Below are 22,201 nucleotides of genomic sequence, written 5' to 3' on the forward strand. Positions count from 1 at the left end.
TTAACTGAACTGATAAATATATATATATATTCCCTGTTTTCCTTGAACGATTTCATCGCGAGTTACGGTCGGTACTGAATTCAAATTAGCTAGCTAGTTGTTTGTTTTAACGTGTTTAAAATGAATATGAACATTGAACTTTCAAAATATTTTTAACAACATGAATGCCTTCTCATTATGACTGAATAATCGTGCAGTTTCCGTCGAAAAGAAATCACGATTTTCACAAATTTGTTTCGTAAATCCTAATTAACGCTTTTAAATGCAGGCATGTCTTCCCATAAACGAAACATATAGCGTAATTTTACTCTTGTCTTCAAATACTTGTAAAACTTTGAAATTTTGTGAATTGGCCTTGCAGCTCTTATTATTTACTCTCTTTGAGAATACAACCGAATCTTACGAAAAAAAACGCAAAAGCTCTGGGAATGTCAGTTTCAGCAGAGTAATTTGCCAAGAATCGTAGATTAAAGAAAAAAAAAACAATTTAGAAGGAAAGGTTAGCTTCGCTAAGTCAGATTTCAGGTTTGAGTGGAAAAACATGAAAAGAAGCGTACGAGCGATACATAAGGAAGAGATTCATAAGAAATGGCGTCCTTTATCAGAAAAGCAGCATGAAGAAATAATGATTGTTCTTCGAACCTGTGCTAGGTAAGCAACTTTAGAGATCTGCCGTTTTCTTCAAACTTTAGAATGAACCAGTATACTTCTAACGGATAACCACATTTTCTTCTGTTGTTATTTTTAAAAAAATTTATGAAGGAAACATGGCTATCTTATGTCTTGGTTTTGAATTTGCAAACTAACCTATTACCCTTAGACTAGTATTGAACGGCATCAAATCCGAGCATAGAAAAACTACAGCAGAAGGATGGATGCTAGAATGCTTAAGAAGGATGAATCAGTCACTCAAGGCATTGCCCGTTCCTCCTAGTAAATTTGGCAGCGGTGCCTTTTCTCAAGTATTGACTGCCAATGTATGCTGCTTAAGACCGATGTGCTTTTTGTACTTATTAACTGTTGTATAGAATCAATTAGAGCGACAGTTATATGGTGACCTGGATCATATTCACCTGCTTCAAAAAGAGCTAGACATAGAAAGCATGAGATTGGAGCAAGAACAAAAAGCTTACGAGCAAATGAAGCAGAATCTTTCTACAAACCAAACAAGATCACGGAATATGAAAAACAAGGCATGTAAACCCTTTTCTCCTATATTAATCCGGCTTAACTGCTTAAATACTAACCTAACTAGTTACATCCTCTTTTGAAATCTTCCTCTACAGAGCCTTCGCTGAGCAATAATGCAAATTTAGAGAACAGCGATATACCAGGTTTATTATTCTCCAGTGGAAAGGCCTCGGAAACCAAAGCCGAAACTAAATACAACAAAAAGCTACAACCATTTATGAGGACTTTACATCGGCATACAAGTCAAACAGTTCAATTAAGTCAAAAGGTACAAAAAGCTACTCTATTACTCCAGAAGATTCAACAACAATTACCTGTTGGCCAACCGCAAACAAAACGTCCATCATAACGGTTTTTATTTATACCTCTTTTTTGAGAATCAAAGAGATGGCCGGAAAGACACTTTTGTTGCAGTTTAAATTTAGAAATGGCCCTGAACTAATGTAAACCCAAAAACTGGATTTACAGCTCATCTACTCTCAGCACTCAGACTAATCACCTCGTCATTAATAATTCTCACACAAAGTGAGACGACAAGCCAACTTAATGGAGTGCTTGGTTAAAGAAGGAAAGGTTTCACATGAGCTGCTACTAGTTTCTCCCTACAAGCAGTTAGGGTAGGGTAAGACGAAAAAGTTAAGATCGATTATAATGAGCATAAGTTAGGGAGAGACAATGCTTTTTGAGAGCTAGTTTTCTATGCGATTTGCTTGAGGCTTTTCAGATAATCTCGTTGGCCAAGTTCAATGCCTTCTATTTCACAAGCAAGGCTTTCGTTGAACACAAGCTTTCCCAGACTATTGTTAGCGAAACCCTCACTTTTAATTTCCTAACTTCGTTTTCCTAAAAAAGAAGCAACTTTTCAAAGAAACCTCTGTGTTTGTTATGAAGTAATGGACGATCCATAGTAGTTGTTACTTTGGTATGCCAATTGAAGCAAAGTTTGAAAATGTAAAACTCATTAACGGGCACGAAGTTTGAGAGAATTGCTAAAATCATTGACAGGTTGAAAAAATGCATTTTCCAATATTCAGATATTACAGATACTGTTTGGTTTAGAACTTGTATTTATCAAGCATTTGCACCATGAGAACGAAGCATAACCAACATACAAAATTACTGTATTCTGCACGTTCTGTTCGTGGACAACAATAATTTTTTGCAAGATTTTGCAAATCGCTGACAAGGCAGCTTTCTTTTTAGTATATTTATTTATTATAGATCGACCCATCTGCTTCTACTTCGTAACCTCTACTTTTTTAACCGGTTACCAACGCATATTGAACTAGAAAAAAAAAGAAATTAATAAAGTTTTTTTCTATATCACTACAACGAATAACCCGTATTAAAGAAGATCGCCAATGTATCTAAGCGGGCCTTTTGTGACTATAACGGTTCACCTGTGAGTTATATACAATTCAATGGATTCTTGAGAAAACTCATTATAACACAGACTTTTCATTTTGCTTGATAATAGATTGTATTAAGGATTAAATCTTATTGCTACAGTTAGACCAATAGTGGTAGAAATAATAAAAAAAGAGACTACATAAATTGTTGGTTTTGGGATTCGAACTTAACGTCATTATGGATACAAATCAGATTAATTATATTATTTGGAGATATTTGCAGGAATCAGGTAAATCTTTTTGGATTTGTTTATATAGACGAATTATATTTTGACCCGAGAAAAGTAATCACTAACAGTTCAGGTTATTCACATACGCAGTTTGCATTTGAACATGAAACGAATGTTCAAAATTCGGACAAGGATTGGGGCCTGACCTGTCCTGTCGGAAGGCTTGTTGAAGTTTTACAAAAAGGTTTACAGTATACGGAAATAGAGCAGCATTGGATTGAAAATCCACCTCCAAGAGTTAAAGACGAGACTATAACTCAGGAAGATATACAAAACACTGAACATCCTTGCAGAAATGATTTTCTATTAACGGTTCCTCATTCCTGTTACGAGCGCAATGTTGATAATGGTGAAGGGGCAGACGCAAATGGAACCGAAAGACATAAGCATTCAGAATTAGCAGACGCTTCCAAGACCGAAGGAGATGTTGAACATACCCCAGAAATCCATATGAAAGGTCACATAGCTGAAGTTCCCTCAAATGAACCTTCGGTGGTTACAGAAGAAAAGTCAGCTGTGAACCCCAATACTGTCAACCAAGAAAGTACTCAATTGGCAGAACCCTCTATGGATGAATCATTATCGATTACAGATACCTTGTCAATGAGACATGCTGTAACCTGTGCCGATTGGCAGCCTACCGATTCTGAAAGATTCGTTGTAGGAATGATGAACGCTGATTTGAGCATTTGCAAACTGGGTGCCGACCCTAAAACCTTTTATGGATCCAATATTGAAAGTCAAGATGTTACTTGTATTGCATGGAATGTAAGGAAGTGTTCTGACAGTTTAAATTTAAGCGGTAGCTAACTAGACAGCATACTGGGTCATACTTTGCATGTTCCTTTTTTAATGGCTCTATCGAAATATTTAATGATTATGGCTCTCAACAGATCATCCTTCAAGAAACTGAAAGCCCTGTGTTGACGCTTAAATGGAGTGAAACCGACACATACATAGCGGCAGGATCCGCTGATGGTCGCGTTGTATTGTATGATTGTTTAACGCGTTCACTTGTATACTTGGCCGACACGTATTCTTCTATATTGGAAATTGAATGGATTTCTGTAGATACTTTTGTCATTGCTGATGCTGACGGAAATATGAAAATGCTTAACGTTCGGAGCAGGAATCCAGTCTTTAATGTCGTAAAGGCACATGAAGAGTCCATTTTGTCTTTACATTATCATCCACAATTTTTGCTATTAATATCTTCTTCTAGCGATGCTACCGTAAAGGTATGTTTATAATAATAGGAATTCCGCTAATTTTTAGTTATGGTCCCAGTCAAATTCTGAGTCACTGCAGTGTATGCACACCTTTCCTTTCAATTCTCCTATCGAATGTGTCGGCTGGAACGAAGGAAGCGGGTCTCCTATTTTTGCAATAGCTTCCAACAGCATTGCCAGTTTATATAATGCTATTTCTTTACAACAACTCTCCGTATGTATGAGACATGCTTCTCCAATAACCGCGATTTCTTTCAGCAACAATGGACGATTGCTAGCAACGGGTGACTCAATCGGAAGTGTTTGCATATGGGACTGTAAATTAAGTAACTTAGTTCAAGAGCTGGTTCCTAAAAATTCATCAGTGGCTACTCTTGCGAATAATCAAGCTGACGAACAAATTATTTTTATTAAGTGGAGCCCTGATGATAAGCATTTAATAATTGGAAAACAAAAGCACGAGCTTGCGGTTTCTGCAGTCAGTGACAAGAAAATTGATTTGGATTAATGATTTTATTGTTAAATAAATTTACTTGGGTTTTTATCTCGTTAATTATACGTGGTACTATCCTTTCATTATATTTTCCATAAATTACTAATAAATATAAGCGCCTTTCGCAAAATCATTAAATATCATAAGCACAGGTAGAAGTAATATTTTAAAGAGGAGTTGCATTAACTGGCGTAATCTGGGAAAAAATTGTTGGTTTGTTCGAAGAGTATTGTTGCACTTTAGCATTTTCTTGTCTAACAATTTCAACCATTTTTCGTATCGTTCCCCGATCGAGATCAGTCCTATTTGTGAGAATCACCTCCACCAAAGACAATGGGGCATCCCAATAAGATTCTTTAAGAAGACGGAAGTATTCTGCAACACTCCTTAATTCTGCATCTAACATCCCGAGGAGCAATTTTTCTATGGGTTCAAAGGTAGCCTTCAAGTGCTCAGCAGCCATATATTCACCAAAGGCACGAATAGCAAGAGCCACATCAGATCGTATTTGCTGAATAGCACTAGGACCTTCGAATGTAACTCCTTTATTATAAATTCCACGAAGATAATTGATCGTGAGGGCGTTAGAAGATTCAAGCAAGAAAACATCGAATAAACCAGGTACCATATGTTCTATGCAATCTACAATGTAATCTCTAAATGTATCAACAATTAACTTCATGTTACTCGATTGATACCATCCAGGATGGAATAAAGTAGCAAGAGCAGGCTTCACATCGTTGCTGATGATTTCAACGATTTCATTTACACCGATGTCGCTAAGCAAAATGAATCCATCTACCGTTTTACCGAAAGATTCACGAAGGTCTTCTTCGCGGCTATCGGTTGCCAATTCAATTGTACGCAAAAGCGTGTTGTCCATGAAACCTGCACATTTTAGGTTGTCATTGGCAAGAGCCAACAAATACTCCATTAGTCCCGGAGGAGTATTGGAAGTATCTGATAGATGTTTGTGTAGTTCTGTTCTCATCACGGTCTTCCAGTGCTCTTGCATCGCCTGCATTACATACATAATAGATCGTAAAACGGTACTAACAACCTCTGGATTATTTGTTTGGGAAATGATGTTGACCTGTTGTGTAATCATTTGGAAGAAAATAATAGTTCCTTGAATACCATAGTTTCCGTCGCTGTCCAGCTCTGGTTCACTCTCACGTTTAATGAAGGCCTCAACGCTACTTTGGAATAATTTATCAGACCATTCTTGGATTTTCTGAGTAAAAAGCCTGGTATATTCTTTTACTAATACTCCATTGCTTCCATCTTCTAGTAAAGGTTGAATTTCGTCAGCGGAAAATGGAGCATGTTCTTGGTAAAACGCTCGATATTCTTTGTGAAAGTTAATTAGATACAAAAAGATTGCAGCTGGGGTATCAGAAGAAATGGAATCTCTTACAAGATTTACGAGGCATTGCTGGTAAATATTAGCAAACACCTTGGCAAGATCGAAGGATGGAGAAGCAAGCTCTGGAAGAACCTGAAATGCATATTGCAAATCGTCAAATATCCATTCTAACTCGAGATCCGATTGCTGAGTAACAAAACTCGACCAAGCTTGATGAAATCGTTCGGCGACCGACGCTTGGAAAATCTCTTTTGCCTCAGACCAAAAGTTCCGAAGCTGACGCGAGCTACCTTGAAGGTTCATGAACGGAGCTTCGTTCGCATCGGTGAGGTTTGATTGAGCATTTCTAATGCTCTTTAGCATTTCGTCTGAAGCTTCTTCAGCTTCAATGATTTTAAACACTCGGACAATCGTTTTGGTGTTGCCGACTTTTAAAAGTTCAAACAAATTACTGCAAAAGTTTAAAATCAGTCGATCAACCTTTTCAGAAAGAGCATTTAAGTTAGAGAAAGATGACTGTAGAGTGGTAGACGCGTCGTTCCTACTCTCTAATGAAGCTTGGTACATGGCATCATCTCGAAAAGTACGAAGTTTAGTAAGTTTGTAGTGCGCTTTAAGCAAGTTAGGCATGGTGGGATCCTGTTCCAAATCTTCTCGAATCATATCTTCAATGATGTCGGTTTCCTGCATCAGATTTTGAAGCTGCACAATCATTTGCCGAGTAGCATAGCAATTTTTGTAAATACGAGAAACTTCGCTGATAAGAGGAAATTGCTCTACCATTTTGTGAGCCATCGTGCATAAAGATCGCATCTAAGAAACCTTAGTCAGTAAACCCGTTTACTACAAAGAACCATTTATTCCAGTCGAACGGCTTTGATAAAAACAAAGCTGTTAATTTAGCAAGAAAAACAGCCAGAACAAATGGTTTTCAGTACCGTACATGATTAAGTTCATTAAGTAGTTTTTGACGTTTTAAATGAGAATCATGAAGGGCGATCTTTCCTCTCTTGAAATAGAATTAGACAAAGCAACATTCAGTAAAGGTGGGCAAATTCATTACCTGCAAACTCTCTGTATGTTTTTCAAGCTCCGTTTTGACGTGTAAGTCAAACGTATCTTTTTCTCGCTCAAATTTTTCGACATGGGACGAAAGCTTGTATAAATCCTAGACAGTCAGCCACGGTTCTCGATTTTGTTATTTTATTTCAGATTTTACCTCGCTTTGCCGCAGGATATCGGCTACTCTATATAGACAAGACTGTTAAAACAACTGAAACACCAATAGGAAAGGAGCGGTTGCTCATTAACTAAGCATACTTATTATAAACAAGTTCATCAGAAGAAGCTAAAGACATTTCGCTGGAAACGAAGAAACCGCTTTGTTTACGTTGTTGACTCTGAAGTGGCCGTTTACATTTAGCGAGCTGCGCACAAATTCCATAACTAAACATATGAAAATGGAACATATCGCAAAATGATCAACAAAGGAAAAAAATGAAAAAACAAAGCCATTCGCTAGCGTAGAAGCATGCCAAAGTAAAGTGTTCTATTATATTCTACTCTAATTTATTTTTTGTCTTCTATGGAAGAGATATTTTGCAGGCTCAAAGATTCACCGTTTTCTCAATCCAAGCTTTTCAGGTAAGGAACACTGAACAAAGGAAATCGTCGATTGAATGAAAGGGAAGTCTCGAAACTACACAGTTCATTTTGTAAATTAAACGGTGTACCTTAGAAAACGTAGAAAAACGAAGACTCATTGCTTGCTTGCTCTTCTTTCTCTGTTTACTAAGGTACACCGTTTATTCTTTTTTCAACTACGATGGAATGCACTATCCAAGAAAGATGAGAAAAATCTCTTTTGGTATTGTGGCTGTGAAAATAGTCTTTTTACTTTAAATTTTTCATTGCATTAAGCTGCTCATTTCTTTTACTCACTCGAAAATTTTTGGTTAGCATCGCACTGATTTTATCTTCTTGTCAATCACACTCTTTGTAGTAAGTACTTATACCCGGAAACCCAAAGGAAACCACCAACTACTAGTAACTTTGAAAATGTAAGGAATTTTGTGAGTTATGGAAGCTAATGACACCGAATTATAGGAATGCCCCCGAAAAGTTGAGTCAAAAGGCCTCACAGAATGTAATGAAGCGCTTTGGTGTATGGCTTAAAAGCCCAGACTTTCGTAGATATTTGATGAGTACCCAGTACGTTTAAATACACAGCATGACTGAAAATTTAGTAGAATCCATCGTCTTCCGGGGGTTTTGGCTGAATTTGTCGTTGATCGCATTGCTGAATTCAATTTGCTAACCCAAATCCTAATAGTTTCTGGGGACCTTTATCGAACTTTGGTATTCCTATTGCTGCTATTTTGGATTTGAAAAAGGACCCTAAATTGATTTCTGGACAGATGACTTCTGGTATGTGGCTTGAAGTCGTGTGCGAACGAATTGTGGATGGGCGAATACATGTCCTCCTATACTTGTTTCTATCGACGCCGTTTTTGAAAATGCTTGATAAGAACAACTTGCTGACTTGCTTTTAGCTCTTGTTGCCTATTCTGCTGTTTTTATGCGTTATGCCTGGGTATGGAAATTTGGTTGAATCGAATTTGATTTGATCTGTATTTCGATTTAAAATAATTTTGCTTACATTTTCTCTGATTAGATGGTAAGCCCCAGAAACTATCTTTTGTTGGGCTGTCACGCTTTTAACTGTACCGTACAAAGTGTCCAAGGACTCCGTTTTGTCAACCATTGGTAGTATGTAAAATGCTGATGATTTATTTAAAAAAAAAAAAAAAAAAAGATATGCTAACAATATTCATTAGTGGATATGGTGACCAAAGCTCTGTTGTCGAAAATGTAGTGAAGGCTGCTAAGAAGGAAAAACCTGTTAGAGACTAAATTCACAAACCATCTTTATCATTTTTTTTTTATTTTCATGCTGCTTTCCTTAATCGTATTTATTACCTTTAAGGATAAGCTTGTATGCTAGGATTTAATCCATTTGATCTGGTTCTACGATTTCGTATAACGTTAACAGAAATGAGTCAAAGTGTATATTTCTATGAAATTTAAATTAATTTCAGGATTTTCCCATCTTTTCTTTGTCGTGCTTTTGATTCTGAATTAATAGCTACCTATAACTGCGTATTTGCTTTTAATTTATAAATCACATTTTGGTTTCAGTCAAGCATTTACACGTTATTATCGTCAAACTAAAAAGGAGATGATATAAAATGGTTTTCGATTCATTAAATTACAATATCAAAGTATATACACTACACCCAAGAAAGTACCTCTATCCAAAGGTCGAGTAATTCAAGAACAAAAATATCAAAATGCTGAATGTTTAAAATTAGTTTAGTTGATTATCAGGGCATGAAGCTGAAATGAAAGACATGTTTGTTGTAAAATATAAGAAAATAGTCCATGAGGTAAAAAGAGCTAAGCTCCAATAGCAAAAAAGGTGAAAAGTATCAAAAAGAAAAAAAGTCTATCACACAGATATAGGATTAGGAATGTTAAATTGTTGTAAGAGTAAAGAAAGAAGTATTATACGCAGATACCAAAACCTTGAAGCTCCACTTTCACTTTGTCAAAAAACGCTTCATTATGATAGTTCCCACAGGTCATCTCTGGATATTTACGAATGGCTGTTTGCAAATCTGCCAACAGAAATTCTAAACGGAGAAGTAGTATAGAAGGATCATCAGTAGAGCCATTATTCAGTGATCTCCACATGCTCTCCAAACGGTCAATGTCTTCTCCCTGCACAACTTGACTATCGGACTTTTGTTCTGGATTTTTTAATAATTCTTTCAAAATGGAAAAGTTTTTCTCTATGTCAGAACTCGAAAAGCTTAGTGATTCCTCATCATCACTATCCATGGAAAACCAATCGATACCGTTATGGTCTTCACTCTTATCCGTCATCAATTTTTGCTTGTATGCATCTAAATCTTTTTGAGCTGTACAGGATATCGAAGAAGCAGTATCAGGAAAGCTGTATTTGGTACAAGTAGATGACTCCGAATACGAAGATCTGCTGTCGTCGTTGATTACAGTCATGGATAACGGCGACTGCATAGCTTCCGTATCAAAGTCATCAACCGAGCCTTCTTTTTGTTCACTTTCGTCTTTCCAAACTATGTCAATCACACCAGGTGAGCTATGCAACAAACTTTTTGTAGTGACTGCTCGATGGATATGTTGTTTTTCACGGCATGAGATATAACGATTTGGGCAATATAGTAATCGAAACAGCTTGTGCAAAATAGTATCTCGTTTACGGAGATTGGAAAAGGGTGCTTTCGTTAATAGGTTATACAGCTGTGCACGAAGGCCTTCGAGCTTGGAATATTTGTCCATTTCAAAAGACTCAAGCTTTGTATGTTCCGTCGAGACGGAAAAGCTTGTCGCTTGTGCATGGTCACGCTTGGCTTGTATGGTAGGGCGATTATAAGAAACTTTAGAGATTTGAGTCATGTTGGGAAACGAGTTGAATTAGAATAACAAATAATAATTAGACACCAAAAAATAGTGTGAGACTAGGCAAAAAATGAATGACCAAGAATTATTGATGCGAGAATGAGAGAGAATCCACGGAATATATAGCAAAACATGGATGAATCAAGTCATTGAATGATCATACATCGAAACCAAACCGACAAGGCGTTTTCAAGCTATTTCAAATCACAATTGAACATGTAATGAATGAATAGTCTTCCCCTCTTTCTATGAAATACATCCATCTGAATATTAGTGTTTTTGGTCTATGTAGCCACCAAATGATACGCACTTTACTCCATTGAGCAAAGGAAAATAAGATTTTCCTCTAAATGCCCCTCATTTTCAGCATTTCTGTGTTACAGAGAAATGAGGTGTCTGGCGTTGAATGGTTGAAACATCCAACACGAACAAGGCGGTGAAAATATTCGGAATAAGCTGTTTCCTTTCAAAGAAACGATTATAAGCTTTTGAACGAAATATAATTTACGCTTCCAAACTGCACTGACTCCTTTCAGACTTTTCGTGGGCCAATAAAGAGTCTCCTCTTGGGTCCTTTGTTTGTTTACATTTGCGACTCGTGTCCAAATCGTAAACATTACCCCAAACTTTATGAGTGTGGAGATTCATTGCGGGAATCACTATGATTCGGCGATGATGTATAAGATAATATCATATCACCCTGGATCGACCGAAACTTTATCAGATAAAAGTGACCAAATGTGATGGCACTACCTCACAAATATGATATGTCACGACCAACTCCGTTAACAGGAAAGGTGGTGTTGCCGATTTCCTAATGATTGCAGTATTGTTTGCGAATTTCGATCATAAATAAATAAGAAGAGAAAACGACAGTGAGGTAATCCTGAATTTAGGCAGTATATACATACAATAGTTCGTAACAAGAATTCTTTTTGAGAAATATAACACTAAACTTCGTAGCGCTCTCTAAAATCCAATTCCTGTTTTGTGAAAGATAATAGTATCGTCTGAGAACGCTTCCTCAAGCCTTGTTTAATTCACATTGGGTTCATTTACTAAGATTTCCAAAGAACCCATAAGTCAATTTGTCATTTTCGCAAAATTCAAATAAAGTAGCGCTTTTCAGTTTGTTTACTTTGGTCGCCTTTATAAAAACATATTCCAGCACTCTTCGAGATAGAGTTTGGAGTAAACAGTCTTTTACGTGTAATTGGTTGCGCCTTTGTTTGTTTATTCTGAGCAACTTGCGTATAAAAGCATTTGCTGAATGAGCCAATTGGCATTGAAGGTAAAATCTAAAGCAGCATAAATAAACCACACGAATCCTTTTATCCTTCAAATCAGAGTCATTCCTTTTTAAAAGGTTACATTCATTTATTGTTTTCAGTGGAAAAACTTCTTAACACTTCTCAAAATGGGAAAAACGCTCACAACTTTGATGTTGGTCTTCGTGTCCATGGCCGGCTGGATGTTCGGTGCTGACACGGGTTCCATCGGCGGTATTACGAGTATGAGAGACTTTCAGTCGCGATATGCAGACCGGTATGATCCGGTTGCCGATACATATTCGTATTCCTCAGCCCGTCAGGGTCTTCTAGTTGGTATGGTAAACGTTGGTACAACAATCGGTTGCTTACTTTCTTCTCCCCTGGCTGATCGCTTCGGTAAAAGGAAATGTATCATGGGCTGGGCTTTGGTTTATATTAGCGGTATTATTATCCAACTTACCACGGTTCCTTCTTGGGTTCAAATCATGGTCGCAAAGATCTGGACTGGTCTTAGTATTGGAGCTCTTTCCGTTATTGCTCCAGGATACCAGTCTGAATCTGCTCCTCCACAAATCCGTGGTGCCATTGTTACCACATACCAACTTTTTATTACAGCCGGTATTTTCATCGCTGCATGTGTCAATATTGGCACACAAAAGCGTCAAGCAACTGCACAATGGCGAGTCCCAATCGGTATTAACTTGTTATGGGGTATTTTAATGTTTTTCGGTATGCTCTTTTTGAAAGAGTCTCCACGTTACTTGGCAATGAGAGGGCAAAACGAACAGTGTATGCAGATTTTATGCCGTAACTCTGGACTTACTCCAGATCATCCTCTAATCCAAAAGGAATACAATGCTATTCAAGTAGATGTGGAAGCTGAAACTGAAGGTGGTCCCTGTAGATGGATTGAGATTTTTCAAAGCCCCATCCGCTACCGTACACTGCTAGGTATGGCAGTTATGTCTTTCCAACAACTTACTGGTAACAACTATTTCTTCTATTACGGTACCCAAGTGTTCCGTGGTACCGGATTAAACTCTCCCTTCTTGGCTGCTTTGATTCTTGATGCTGTCAACTTTGGATGCACCTTTGGTGCCATTTTCGTCCTTGAATACTTTGGTCGTCGTAACCCTCTCATTATTGGTGGTATTTGGCAATCCATCTGCTTCTTCATCTATGCCTCTGTTGGTGATCGTGCTTTGACTCGTCCTAACGGAACCTCAAATCATCGCTCAGGAGCTGTCATGATCGTCTTTTCTTGTCTATTCATTTTCTCTTTTGCTCAAACTTGGGCTCCTGCAGCATACGTTATTGTTGGTGAATCTTATCCCATTCGTTATCGTTCCAAATGTGCTGCTGTAGCTACAGCAAGCAATTGGTTTTGGAACTTTCTAATTTCATTCTTTACACCATTTATTAGCAACAGCATTGGCTTCAAGTATGGTTACGTCTTTGCGTCTTGTAACCTGACAGCTGCTATTATCATTTTCTTCTTTGCCAAGGAGACGAAAGGTCTTACACTGGAAGAAATTAATCATCTATACATTTCTTCCATTAAACCTTGGCAAAGCGGTGCTTATAAGCGCAATCGCGATGAGGCGAGTAAAAGGGAAGCAGAAAAACCTCGTGAACCGAATTCCAAATTTAACGAATATATCGAGCATGGACCCAATACTTATTCTGATGAGAATTCAGAGACAAGTCAACAAGTTCATCCTCAGCAGGTCACGAATCCTGTCGGTCTTTAATTTCAAATTTGTATCAGGTGCAACTTTTGTTGCTTGTTTTTTGTGTCAGTGTAGAAAAAAGCGAAACGAATCTGGATCGGAATAAAAAGGTAAAAAGCAGCTATGCGTGGAAATCTTAGATAGATACATATCCTCTTTTTTTTTTTCAGGATTAAAACCTAACGAAGCCCAGGAACAATAATAGTCCTTTGTTTATAATGTAATGAATTTTTTTATATTTAGAATCTATACTTCTAATAGCAACACGTTTAATCCATATTTCAAGAGAAGCTTGTCAGCAGATTCAGACACGACAAGGCCATATACTTGGTTGATGGAAGAGTTATAACGTTTTCATGAGATTGCGATATAATCCGCATTAATGTATTATATATAGCACATGTGATATAATATATTACTAAAAGGATATTCCTGTATAATGGTAGAGGGAAGGACGATTAAAAGTCGGTCATTTTAATATCTGCTAATGCATTTAAGTCTCAATTTTGTTTTTCTTGTGACCAAAGTTAGGCAAGGTCGGAAGTAGAAGGAGCGACGATCAAGTTCGGTTGATAGAGACGCATGTTGTAATGGAGAGTTCACAGAGTATGAAACAATTCGCTGTAAGAGGAATGATTTAACGATTACTTTTCATTAGATTTAAAAGTTTTTTATAAAATTTATTTCAAGTATTTTTGAAATAAATTCAAGTTAAAGCTCATTGATAGAATTCACAGCTGTTGTTTCCCATGATTCCACCATTCTGTACCCCGTGACCTCGAAACTAACAAAGCGTCCTACTTTGCGTTCATAACGGCTACTGTCAGTAAGTCAAGCTCACATGTACCACCATTTTATTATTTCTTCATTCAGGGTATTCTATCTTTTGTCTCGCCACTCGCAAGCATCCGCTATTTTTACACCGAGACTTATCCTCATGTTTCAAACTATTTGAGACTGAAAGTAAAGACTCTTCAAATTCACCCAGTAGCAGTAGAAGCCTCTGAAGTCGTTGAAAAAGAGGTATTGACAATTGTTTATTTGTTTGTTTACATTTCCCCAAAAAACTAAAGGAACCGAAGCTTTCTCCATATTATTTCGCCTTTGTCCTTTCGTGATACCCGAGTCCCCTCTCCTCTCCCATGGGATATTGCCATTCCAATGATGAATTTCTGCGAAGCCTTCCTCAACCCTGTGTCTCCATGATTGTTTATTTTTTCTCCACTTACCCCAACATAAAGTGCTTTATTATTGGTCTCATGAGAAAATTAGGTTGCATGACGTGGTGAAAAGCTTTAATATGTAAAGCTCGTGGAATCCACTCGTCATTAACATGGAATGGGGTAAACGCGACGAAGGCAGCATTGAGCCATCTCGTTTTTGAGTAATTTCTGTTTTTATTTTCAATCTTTTTTTATAAAATGCAATAAAATAGCAATTCAATTACCTATTCAATCCCACATTCAACGTCCAACATTCCTTCGTAACTTGATTCTATTTACGGGATTGCGGCTTTGCGTTTGGGGACTGTTTACAATGTCATCGCTATTCTCGTACTTTATTATAACTATAATTTGACACGTATCTGGTAATTGCATTTAGGTTGACTAATCATAGTACTTACAAACGTTTTAGTGGTATTTCATTGGAAAGCAGTCCCTTTTCTCCATAAGTTGTTTAAAGCTTCGTTTGCTTACAGCAAACAAAGCCAATGTGGACATTCTTTGACTATATAAACAGGTAGAATTCCTCTGTTTTTTCCAACATTTCATATCAATTACTTTTATCAAAAGCATTTTTAATCGCTGTTTTGTCGTAGAATATTTTTATCCTAAGGATCTGGTTCTTTACAATTGCGATATATACATATAGGAGTACTATCAATCAATTCTTTGGTTTCTAGTCTACTCTTTTCTCTCTACTCTCACTCTTTATTCATTTTTCTTTTTTTCATCCTTTCTTTACCTTCCAAAAATATTTTTGTTTCAAACTTTCTGAACAGTAGCTTTCGCAATGGCAAGGGTCTTAACAATTGTCATGCTGGTCTTTGTGTCCATGGCCGGATGGATGTTCGGTGCAGACACAGGATCGATTGGTGGTATCACAAATATGCGCGACTTTCAATCTCGATATGCAGACAAATATGACAAGGATACAAATACCTACTCTTATTCTTCCGCACGTCAAGGTCTCTTAACCGGTATGGTCAACATTGGATCCATGACAGGCTGCATTCTATCCTCACCATTTGCTGACCGTCTCGGTAAGCGTAACTCTATTCTCTTTTTCACCTGTGTTTACCTCATCGGTATTATTGTACAACTCACAACGCTCCCTTCTTGGGTACAGTTCATGGTCGCAAAGATGTGGACTGGTCTTGGTATCGGAGCTCTCTCTGTACTAGCTCCCGGGTATCAATCTGAGGTTGCACCAGCTGCGATGCGTGGTGCCATTGTCACTACCTACCAACTTTTCATTACCGCCGGTATTTTCATCGCCGCTTGCATTAACATGGGTACCTATAGACTCGCAAAAAGTGCTTCTTGGCGTGTTCCTATTGGAGTTAACTTGCTCTGGGGTCTCATTACTCTAGTCGGGATTCTTTTCCTCCCCGAATCCCCTCGTTATTTAATTTCTGTTGGCAGAGACGAAGAAGCTTTGCAGATTATGTGTAAGAACAATGACCTCCATCTTGAACACGAAGTGATTCAAACTGAATACCAAATGATTAAATCGGATTGTGATGCTGAGTTGGCTGGCGGTCCTGCTAAATGGCCAGAAATCTTCAGCAAAAATATCCGCTACCGTACTTTCCTTGGTATTGGCGTCATGTCTCTCCAACAACTTACTGGTAACAACTACTACTTCTACTATGGTACTCAAGTATTCCGCGGCACTGGTATGACCTCTCCTTACCTATCGGCACTAATCCTTGACGCTGTAAACTTCTGCTGCACCTTTGGAGCTCTTTACGTTATGGAGCACTTTGGTCGCCGTATGCCTTTGATTATTGGTGCACTTTGGCAATCACTTTGTTTCTTTATTTACGCCGCAGTTGGAGATCGTTGCTTGTATCAATCTGATGGATCTACTAACCACCGAGCTGGTACTGTGATGATTGTTTTCTCCTGTTTCTTTATTTTCGCTTTCTCTCAGTCTTGGGCTCCCGGCGCGTATGTTATTGTTGGTGAATCGTACCCTATTCGTTTCCGTTCCAAGTGCGCTGCAGTAGCAACTACCGGTAATTGGTTTTGGGGATTCTTGATTTCCTTCTTCACTCCCTTTATCACTAATACAATTGGTTTCAAATATGGCTACGTCTTTGCTGCTTGCAACCTGTGTGCTGCTATTGTCATCTTCGCCTTTGCTCACGAAACCAAAGGTCTTACGCTGGAAGAGATCAACCTCGTTTATATTTCTGGTCGCAAGCCATGGTCGCCCCGTCCCAAGAACATTGCAAGTTACTCTGACCAGCGTAAGGAAGCTTTGGCAGGAGACAAGCATGATGATGTTGACCATCTGGAAACCTTTACTTCTGACAGTATGGAAAATGCTTCGTCTTCTCATTCGAAGCCCAAGTCGAAGTTTATCGACCATATCGAGCAGGTATAAAGTTACTAGATATTCCAAAGAATCTTCACGACACCCATGTCTATTGATTATTCAATTCTCTTAATCAGGCTTTTGGATTTATATAAAGCCACCTCAATCGTTCCCCCAACCTAAAAACCCTGGCCATTCTTCATTGAATGCTTTCAAACTAAATTTTGTGTTTCTCTACGCATTTTCATGAGTTATGACATATAGTTAACTGTATGAATGGATGCTTGTTTCATTCATTCGTAAACTACCTATTAATTATCCATCGACGTCGGCATTACCTTTCATTTTATTAAGTAAATTACAGCCCATAAGGAAGCAGTGGAAAACCTTTGGCATTTTCGAACATATTTCGCGTTGATTATAGAATGAACTCCACTAATTAGAAATCGATGAGCAAAGTCAATTGTGCTCGTTTATAATTGAGTTATTCCCAAAAGGGCAAAGAGGATACTCAAATACATATTCTTCTTGCCTTGTATTTGGTGACTACCCTTCTTTAGTAATGGAACTACCTTCTGTTTATTTTTTCATAGAGCCCTTTAATTTGGTGATTGAATCGATAGAATACTAGCAAGTTGAATCAATGATGTTTACAATTGATCATAATTTTTAATAGCTAATAATGTACGGTAATAACATGTATATAATAGACTGCAAGAACAACAAGAGGAGTAAGTAAAGTTTATTCTTTTTATAATGTTTTTTCGACTGAAAAGACAAAAAGTCTGCTCCAGCAGTGACTTGAACACTGGGCCTCTTGCTTACTAGGCAAGCGCTCTACCACTGAGCTACAAGAGCTACTTAGGTACTTAAAAGTATATAAAATGTATAAGCTAATTGCGGATCTCGTATGAACGGGTTGGTACTTCATCCGGATAACCACGAAGAGTAGAGCAATTAAAAACTTTGATTTAAGGACAAGAAGAAAATTGTATCACATGCTGCTAAACGGCGGGTAGATGAAAAATCTGTATTGCTGTGATCTTATCTAATATAGTACTAACGAAATTCTCTCTTGAATGTTGAATTCTGCGCACTTGCAGGACTCAAAACTGCGCTGGATCAGCTGCAGCAAATAGATCGTTGCAAAGCTTGTGCTACAAGCCGTTAATGAATACTATATATAACCAAGCATTATTCACGGTGCGGATTGTCTACGGCGATGCCTATTTATTAATACATAAATTTAAGTTGCTTATGTCAACTATTACTAGAACATTACCTAGTCAGTGAGTGCTGAGCCCAATATTAGTCTACGTGAAGTACATTACTCTGGTTGAAGCGCATTGCTTATTGGTATGTTTCATGGATTATTACCTAAACTCAAATCTCCTTCAAAATCACAAGAAAATGCGGCGTTCATCTAGTAATAATAACTACCAAATTCAGTTGGGTGTCTTCCTGCTTGTGCTGCACAGCTGTAATCCTTATCTTCTTTCTTAGACTTGCAATTATGTGCACTGGCGTATGGATGAGCCCTACTTTACCGGAGTCACAGGCCTCACCTCAGGTGTAGGAGCTTTTTAATGTTGTTCAGCTGTCCGATCACTGCTATCACTATCACTATCACTGCTGACGGTTAGGTGCAAAGCACAAGTTGGCGTTACCAGGTAGTAGTACCGAAAAGTAACTGGGTGTCATACCAGACTTGGCTTCCATGGCTTTATATACCTCATCAACATGAACTAACGAGTTGTCGTTTACATTTATCACAGTTGCAAATGTCAGATTTATTACATTTGGTATCCGTGATATAAATTCTTGAGATAATGTTCAGTTCCCATGTGAGAACATAAGTCAGTTAGCATCAGGGTATTTTCAAAGGTTGGTTGGTGACCAACAAAATTATCGATATTTCTCTCTCTAAGAGGTAAAGTAACCCTAAAACCCATACTTATACCTATTTACGGTATTGATAATACCGCGATGAGTATAATGAAATAAAGCCACAGCCTGGTTTTTACGGTGTATGTTTTTGTAGATTGAAAAAGTTCGTTCTGCTCGTATTGGGCTCTACTTTACCTATAGTGAAAGTATTCTCAGGTCTACGGATTTAATTAGCTGATTAAATTGACAATTCGAATGTATGAAGTCAGATCAGTCGAATCTTTTAATACGAGGAATTGTGCTTCAACCACAGAGTTTATATAACTTGTAGGATATATGTATCTAAATAGCGACTTGCCTTCAGTTTGCTTGAATTCCAATATTCATTGTTTATTTTTATACTGGACTCTTCTGTATTATTATATTACAATATCTAGGCCTTGACACTAGAGTAATCAATGAATTAGATTACATCAAAACTATCCTTCCGCAAACCACATTGTTTATCGTCCTTTGCATTCAATTGAAGATTATATTACAAGAGAGCCTTTGGATGTACGAATAATGCAGGAAAAAACAAAAACCGCGGGCCCTATACCCGGAATTCTAGAGTCCACAACGGTTACTCCGAAATACAACAAATCCCATTTAACAAGGTCGGTTGAGGCATTAGCCGTCTTCCTTCATAGTGTCAGTTTGACGCTTACTGCGTCTTGTTTTACAATTTTATGGTTATTTTTACCGATATGGCCTGTAAGTACATAATTAATAGTGATTTGAGGCATGGGGGGACGTCGAAATCTTTGATTCTACAAATATAGTACTGAATCCAAGCCAGTTGCTATACTGGTTTGCTTATCAAGTTAGATAAGGCTTGAGCACAAAATTTACGCCAAGCGTGTTTTGGATCTATCCTTTAAATACATTGATGTTAACGGCTACAGATTCTTTTGGTATATGTGGGATGGTTGTTTTATGATGACGCTTTCGTGACAGCTAAGGGCCGTCAAAGTTTATGGCTACGAGGAGCTGCTCCGTATCATTGGTTTTGCCATTATTTTCCCATTCGTCTTCATAAGACTGCGAATCTTGACCCAAAAAGGAATTACATTTTTGGCTATCATCCTCATGGAATTCTATCCCTTGGAGCCTTTGGTGGCTTTGTGACGGAAGGTATGTAACACCACATAATATGATGTTGCTGCTTTTGCTAACACTTTTTAGGCGCCGAATTTAGCAAACTGTTTCCGGGTATAAACGTTTCTGTCTTGACTTTGAATTCTAATTTTTATGTTCCCCTATACCGGGATTATTTGCTTGCTTTGAACGTTAATTCTGTTTCAAAGAAGTCTTGTGTCAATATTTTATCTAGAGGTCCTGGCGAAAGTGTTGTTATTGTCATTGGGGGTGCACAGGAATCGTTGTTATCCCGTCCCGGGCAAAACAATTTGGTATTGAAGAAGAGATTGGGCTTTGTCAAGTTGGCCTATTTGACTGGCTCAAGTTTGGTTCCTTGCTTTGCTTTTGGCGAATCTGGTACGTTCTTAAAATATATAATATTTTCAAGAATGAAAAAGCTGACTTCTTTTAGATATTTTTGAACAAGTAAACAACAATCCTGGAACTCGCATCTACAAGTTTCAAGAAATTATAAAAAAATTGGCTGGGTTTACTATCCCCTTTTTCTATGGCCGAGGAATATTAAATAAATCATTTGGCTTAATGCCCTGGAGAAAGCCAATCAATATCGTCGTCGGAGAACCCTTGGATTTGCCTAAGAAATCAAATCCGACAAGCCAAGAGCTTTATGAAACTCAAGAAGAATATATTCGCCGACTTGACGAACTTTGGAACAAGTATAAAGATGTATTTGTTCCAGAAAGAGTAAAAGAGTTACATTTGGCTGCTTAAACGTCGCCTTTTTGTAGCTTTTCTTTTCGCCTTTCAAGTTCTTTCTCACTTTTTCACGTATTTATAGTCTGCCCCTCTTTTCAGTTTTGTTATTCTCCTTTAATCGGCCTTTTCATATATTCCATAAAGATCTTCGCTATACTAATTGGTTCAGTTTTATATATACAGTATATTAAGTATTCAATATCATGTTCGTGATACAGTCTTTTCTTTTTACAAGATATTGCAAGTGATTTACTATTTGCGCTCTTTCATTTTGTTTCATCCTGTTTATGTATGCTTTTTACTTGTGTACTATTTCGCATAAAAAGGTCAAACCCAGCTAATAGACAGTCAAAGATGCGCCCATGTCTCCCTATAGATTCTTTTGGAATAAATCGTCGTGTACAACCTTTATTCATAACTGCACATATTATATTATATTTAGCCTTAAAAATTGCGTCTTAAACCAGGAAACGATGCATGCGAGTTTTGAAGTACTACACGGGCTACTAGTCCATGTCACATTTATGAAACTACTAGAAACATTCTTTCTTGTCTTTCCTTCAGATGGTATTGTTCTCGTACAAAAGATATATATATGTCATTGTTGATTAAGGCAAGCGTTTCCATTCCTTAAAGCCTCTTTAACGTAATGTAGTTTAGTGCACTAAAAGCATTTACGAATATAGAATCAAGCAGAAATGTCTGAAAAAGAATTGCTGCAGAGCATAATATCAGAATTGAAAAATGGTAGTTAAAGTAGAATTACTGTATGTTGTATGCTGATTTCGTTCTTTTTATTAATTACAAGTGCAGTGGAGGGTTGGACATGCTCTTTAAGAAGCAAAAGGAGCTCTCTCTGGAGCTTGCAGAACTAGGGGAAGACAAGACACTAAAGTCCTTGATCCATTTCATGGCTGAGAAAATCGAAAGCCCTACTCAAAAAGAACTTTTTTATCTGGATGGCACGGTGTATGTTCGACTTGTAGTACTTTTCTGCTTGTTGATGCTAACCTATTTAACTAGTCGTCCTGGTATTATCGTCTTGGTGAATGATCAAGACTGGGAACTTCTCGATAAAGAGGAGTATCTTCTTGAAGACAAGGATCAGGTTGTTTTTGTGTCTACTTTACATGGTATGTTGGATGTTAACTTTTGCAAACTACGAATACTAACGGTTCATTAGGAGGTTAGTTCAATAAGAAACTAGATTAGGCGTGGTTTTTGAAAACTACGATTGGAAGGATACAAATGAAGATTCCATTGAGTACACCAGGCTGTAATATATTGTATATAGTGATGTTTTGATGCAGGCAGTTTGAAGCAGATTTAAAGACACTGCACTGCGGTCCAAGTAAAGATTTTATTGATTGAAACAAAAAAGAAGGAAACAAGATTAATAATAATAATTATACACTAAGCATAAATCGGGCATGAATTTTGAAAGAGGTTTATGGAA

General features: G+C 37.5%; 9 protein-coding genes and 1 non-coding gene across 10 annotated transcripts; 7 read left to right on the top strand and 3 right to left on the bottom strand.

The window, feature by feature from the left end:
- Nucleotides 1-541: 541 nt before the first annotated feature.
- On the top strand, nucleotides 542-1,540 carry fta7 (CENP-Q-like protein Fta7; the record flags this gene model as incomplete). Its single annotated transcript, XM_056182935.1, has 4 exons — nucleotides 542-651; nucleotides 821-977; nucleotides 1,029-1,193; nucleotides 1,256-1,540. The coding sequence occupies 4 exons, from the start codon at nucleotides 542-544 to the stop codon at nucleotides 1,538-1,540; spliced, it is 717 nt and encodes a 238-aa protein (XP_056039135.1).
- Nucleotides 1,541-2,778: 1,238 nt separating this feature from the next.
- hif2 (Set3 complex subunit Hif2) lies at nucleotides 2,779-4,567 on the top strand (the record flags this gene model as incomplete). Its single annotated transcript, XM_056182936.1, has 4 exons — nucleotides 2,779-2,830; nucleotides 2,904-3,598; nucleotides 3,649-4,068; nucleotides 4,106-4,567. The coding sequence occupies 4 exons, from the start codon at nucleotides 2,779-2,781 to the stop codon at nucleotides 4,565-4,567; spliced, it is 1,629 nt and encodes a 542-aa protein (XP_056039136.1).
- Nucleotides 4,568-4,718: 151 nt separating this feature from the next.
- Nucleotides 4,719-7,276, bottom strand: sec6 (exocyst complex subunit Sec6; the record flags this gene model as incomplete). Its single annotated transcript, XM_056182937.1, has 5 exons — nucleotides 4,719-6,731; nucleotides 6,862-6,927; nucleotides 6,982-7,086; nucleotides 7,138-7,165; nucleotides 7,239-7,276. The coding sequence occupies 5 exons, from the start codon at nucleotides 7,274-7,276 to the stop codon at nucleotides 4,719-4,721; spliced, it is 2,250 nt and encodes a 749-aa protein (XP_056039306.1).
- Nucleotides 7,277-7,766: 490 nt separating this feature from the next.
- Nucleotides 7,767-8,831, top strand: mpc1 (mitochondrial carrier, pyruvate Mpc1; the record flags this gene model as incomplete). Its single annotated transcript, XM_056182938.1, has 7 exons — nucleotides 7,767-7,785; nucleotides 7,921-7,978; nucleotides 8,025-8,129; nucleotides 8,251-8,345; nucleotides 8,471-8,511; nucleotides 8,593-8,687; nucleotides 8,756-8,831. The coding sequence occupies 7 exons, from the start codon at nucleotides 7,767-7,769 to the stop codon at nucleotides 8,829-8,831; spliced, it is 489 nt and encodes a 162-aa protein (XP_056039215.1).
- Nucleotides 8,832-9,482: 651 nt separating this feature from the next.
- On the bottom strand, nucleotides 9,483-10,415 carry mug146 (Schizosaccharomyces specific protein Mug46; the record flags this gene model as incomplete). The annotated part of the gene is made up of 1 exon (XM_056182939.1): nucleotides 9,483-10,415. The coding sequence occupies one exon, from the start codon at nucleotides 10,413-10,415 to the stop codon at nucleotides 9,483-9,485; it is 933 nt and encodes a 310-aa protein (XP_056039214.1).
- A 1,420-nt stretch (nucleotides 10,416-11,835) lies between these two features.
- Nucleotides 11,836-13,440, top strand: ght6 (plasma membrane glucose/fructose:proton symporter Ght6; the record flags this gene model as incomplete). Its single annotated transcript, XM_056182940.1, has 1 exon — nucleotides 11,836-13,440. The coding sequence occupies one exon, from the start codon at nucleotides 11,836-11,838 to the stop codon at nucleotides 13,438-13,440; it is 1,605 nt and encodes a 534-aa protein (XP_056039213.1).
- Nucleotides 13,441-15,432: 1,992 nt separating this feature from the next.
- ght5 (plasma membrane high-affinity glucose/fructose:proton symporter Ght5) lies at nucleotides 15,433-17,031 on the top strand (the record flags this gene model as incomplete). The annotated part of the gene is made up of 1 exon (XM_056182941.1): nucleotides 15,433-17,031. The coding sequence occupies one exon, from the start codon at nucleotides 15,433-15,435 to the stop codon at nucleotides 17,029-17,031; it is 1,599 nt and encodes a 532-aa protein (XP_056039212.1).
- Nucleotides 17,032-17,748: 717 nt separating this feature from the next.
- Nucleotides 17,749-17,820, bottom strand: SOMG_20205. Its single transcript has one exon. It is a non-coding gene; the product is annotated as a tRNA-Thr (tRNA).
- Nucleotides 17,821-19,413: 1,593 nt separating this feature from the next.
- dga1 (diacylglycerol O-acyltransferase Dga1) lies at nucleotides 19,414-20,760 on the top strand (the record flags this gene model as incomplete). Its single annotated transcript, XM_056182942.1, has 4 exons — nucleotides 19,414-19,602; nucleotides 19,794-20,022; nucleotides 20,074-20,385; nucleotides 20,441-20,760. 4 exons carry the CDS (start codon nucleotides 19,414-19,416, stop codon nucleotides 20,758-20,760), a joined length of 1,050 nt encoding a protein of 349 aa, XP_056039211.1.
- A 729-nt stretch (nucleotides 20,761-21,489) lies between these two features.
- On the top strand, nucleotides 21,490-21,936 carry urm1 (ubiquitin-like protein modifier Urm1; the record flags this gene model as incomplete). Its single annotated transcript, XM_056182943.1, has 4 exons — nucleotides 21,490-21,512; nucleotides 21,559-21,714; nucleotides 21,769-21,878; nucleotides 21,929-21,936. 4 exons carry the CDS (start codon nucleotides 21,490-21,492, stop codon nucleotides 21,934-21,936), a joined length of 297 nt encoding a protein of 98 aa, XP_056038978.1.
- Between the last annotated feature and the right edge of the window lie 265 nt (nucleotides 21,937-22,201).

The sequence above is a fragment of the Schizosaccharomyces osmophilus genome, chromosome 3, assembly GCF_027921745.1.
Source record: "Schizosaccharomyces osmophilus chromosome 3, complete sequence".
Taxonomy (NCBI): domain Eukaryota; kingdom Fungi; phylum Ascomycota; class Schizosaccharomycetes; order Schizosaccharomycetales; family Schizosaccharomycetaceae; genus Schizosaccharomyces; species Schizosaccharomyces osmophilus.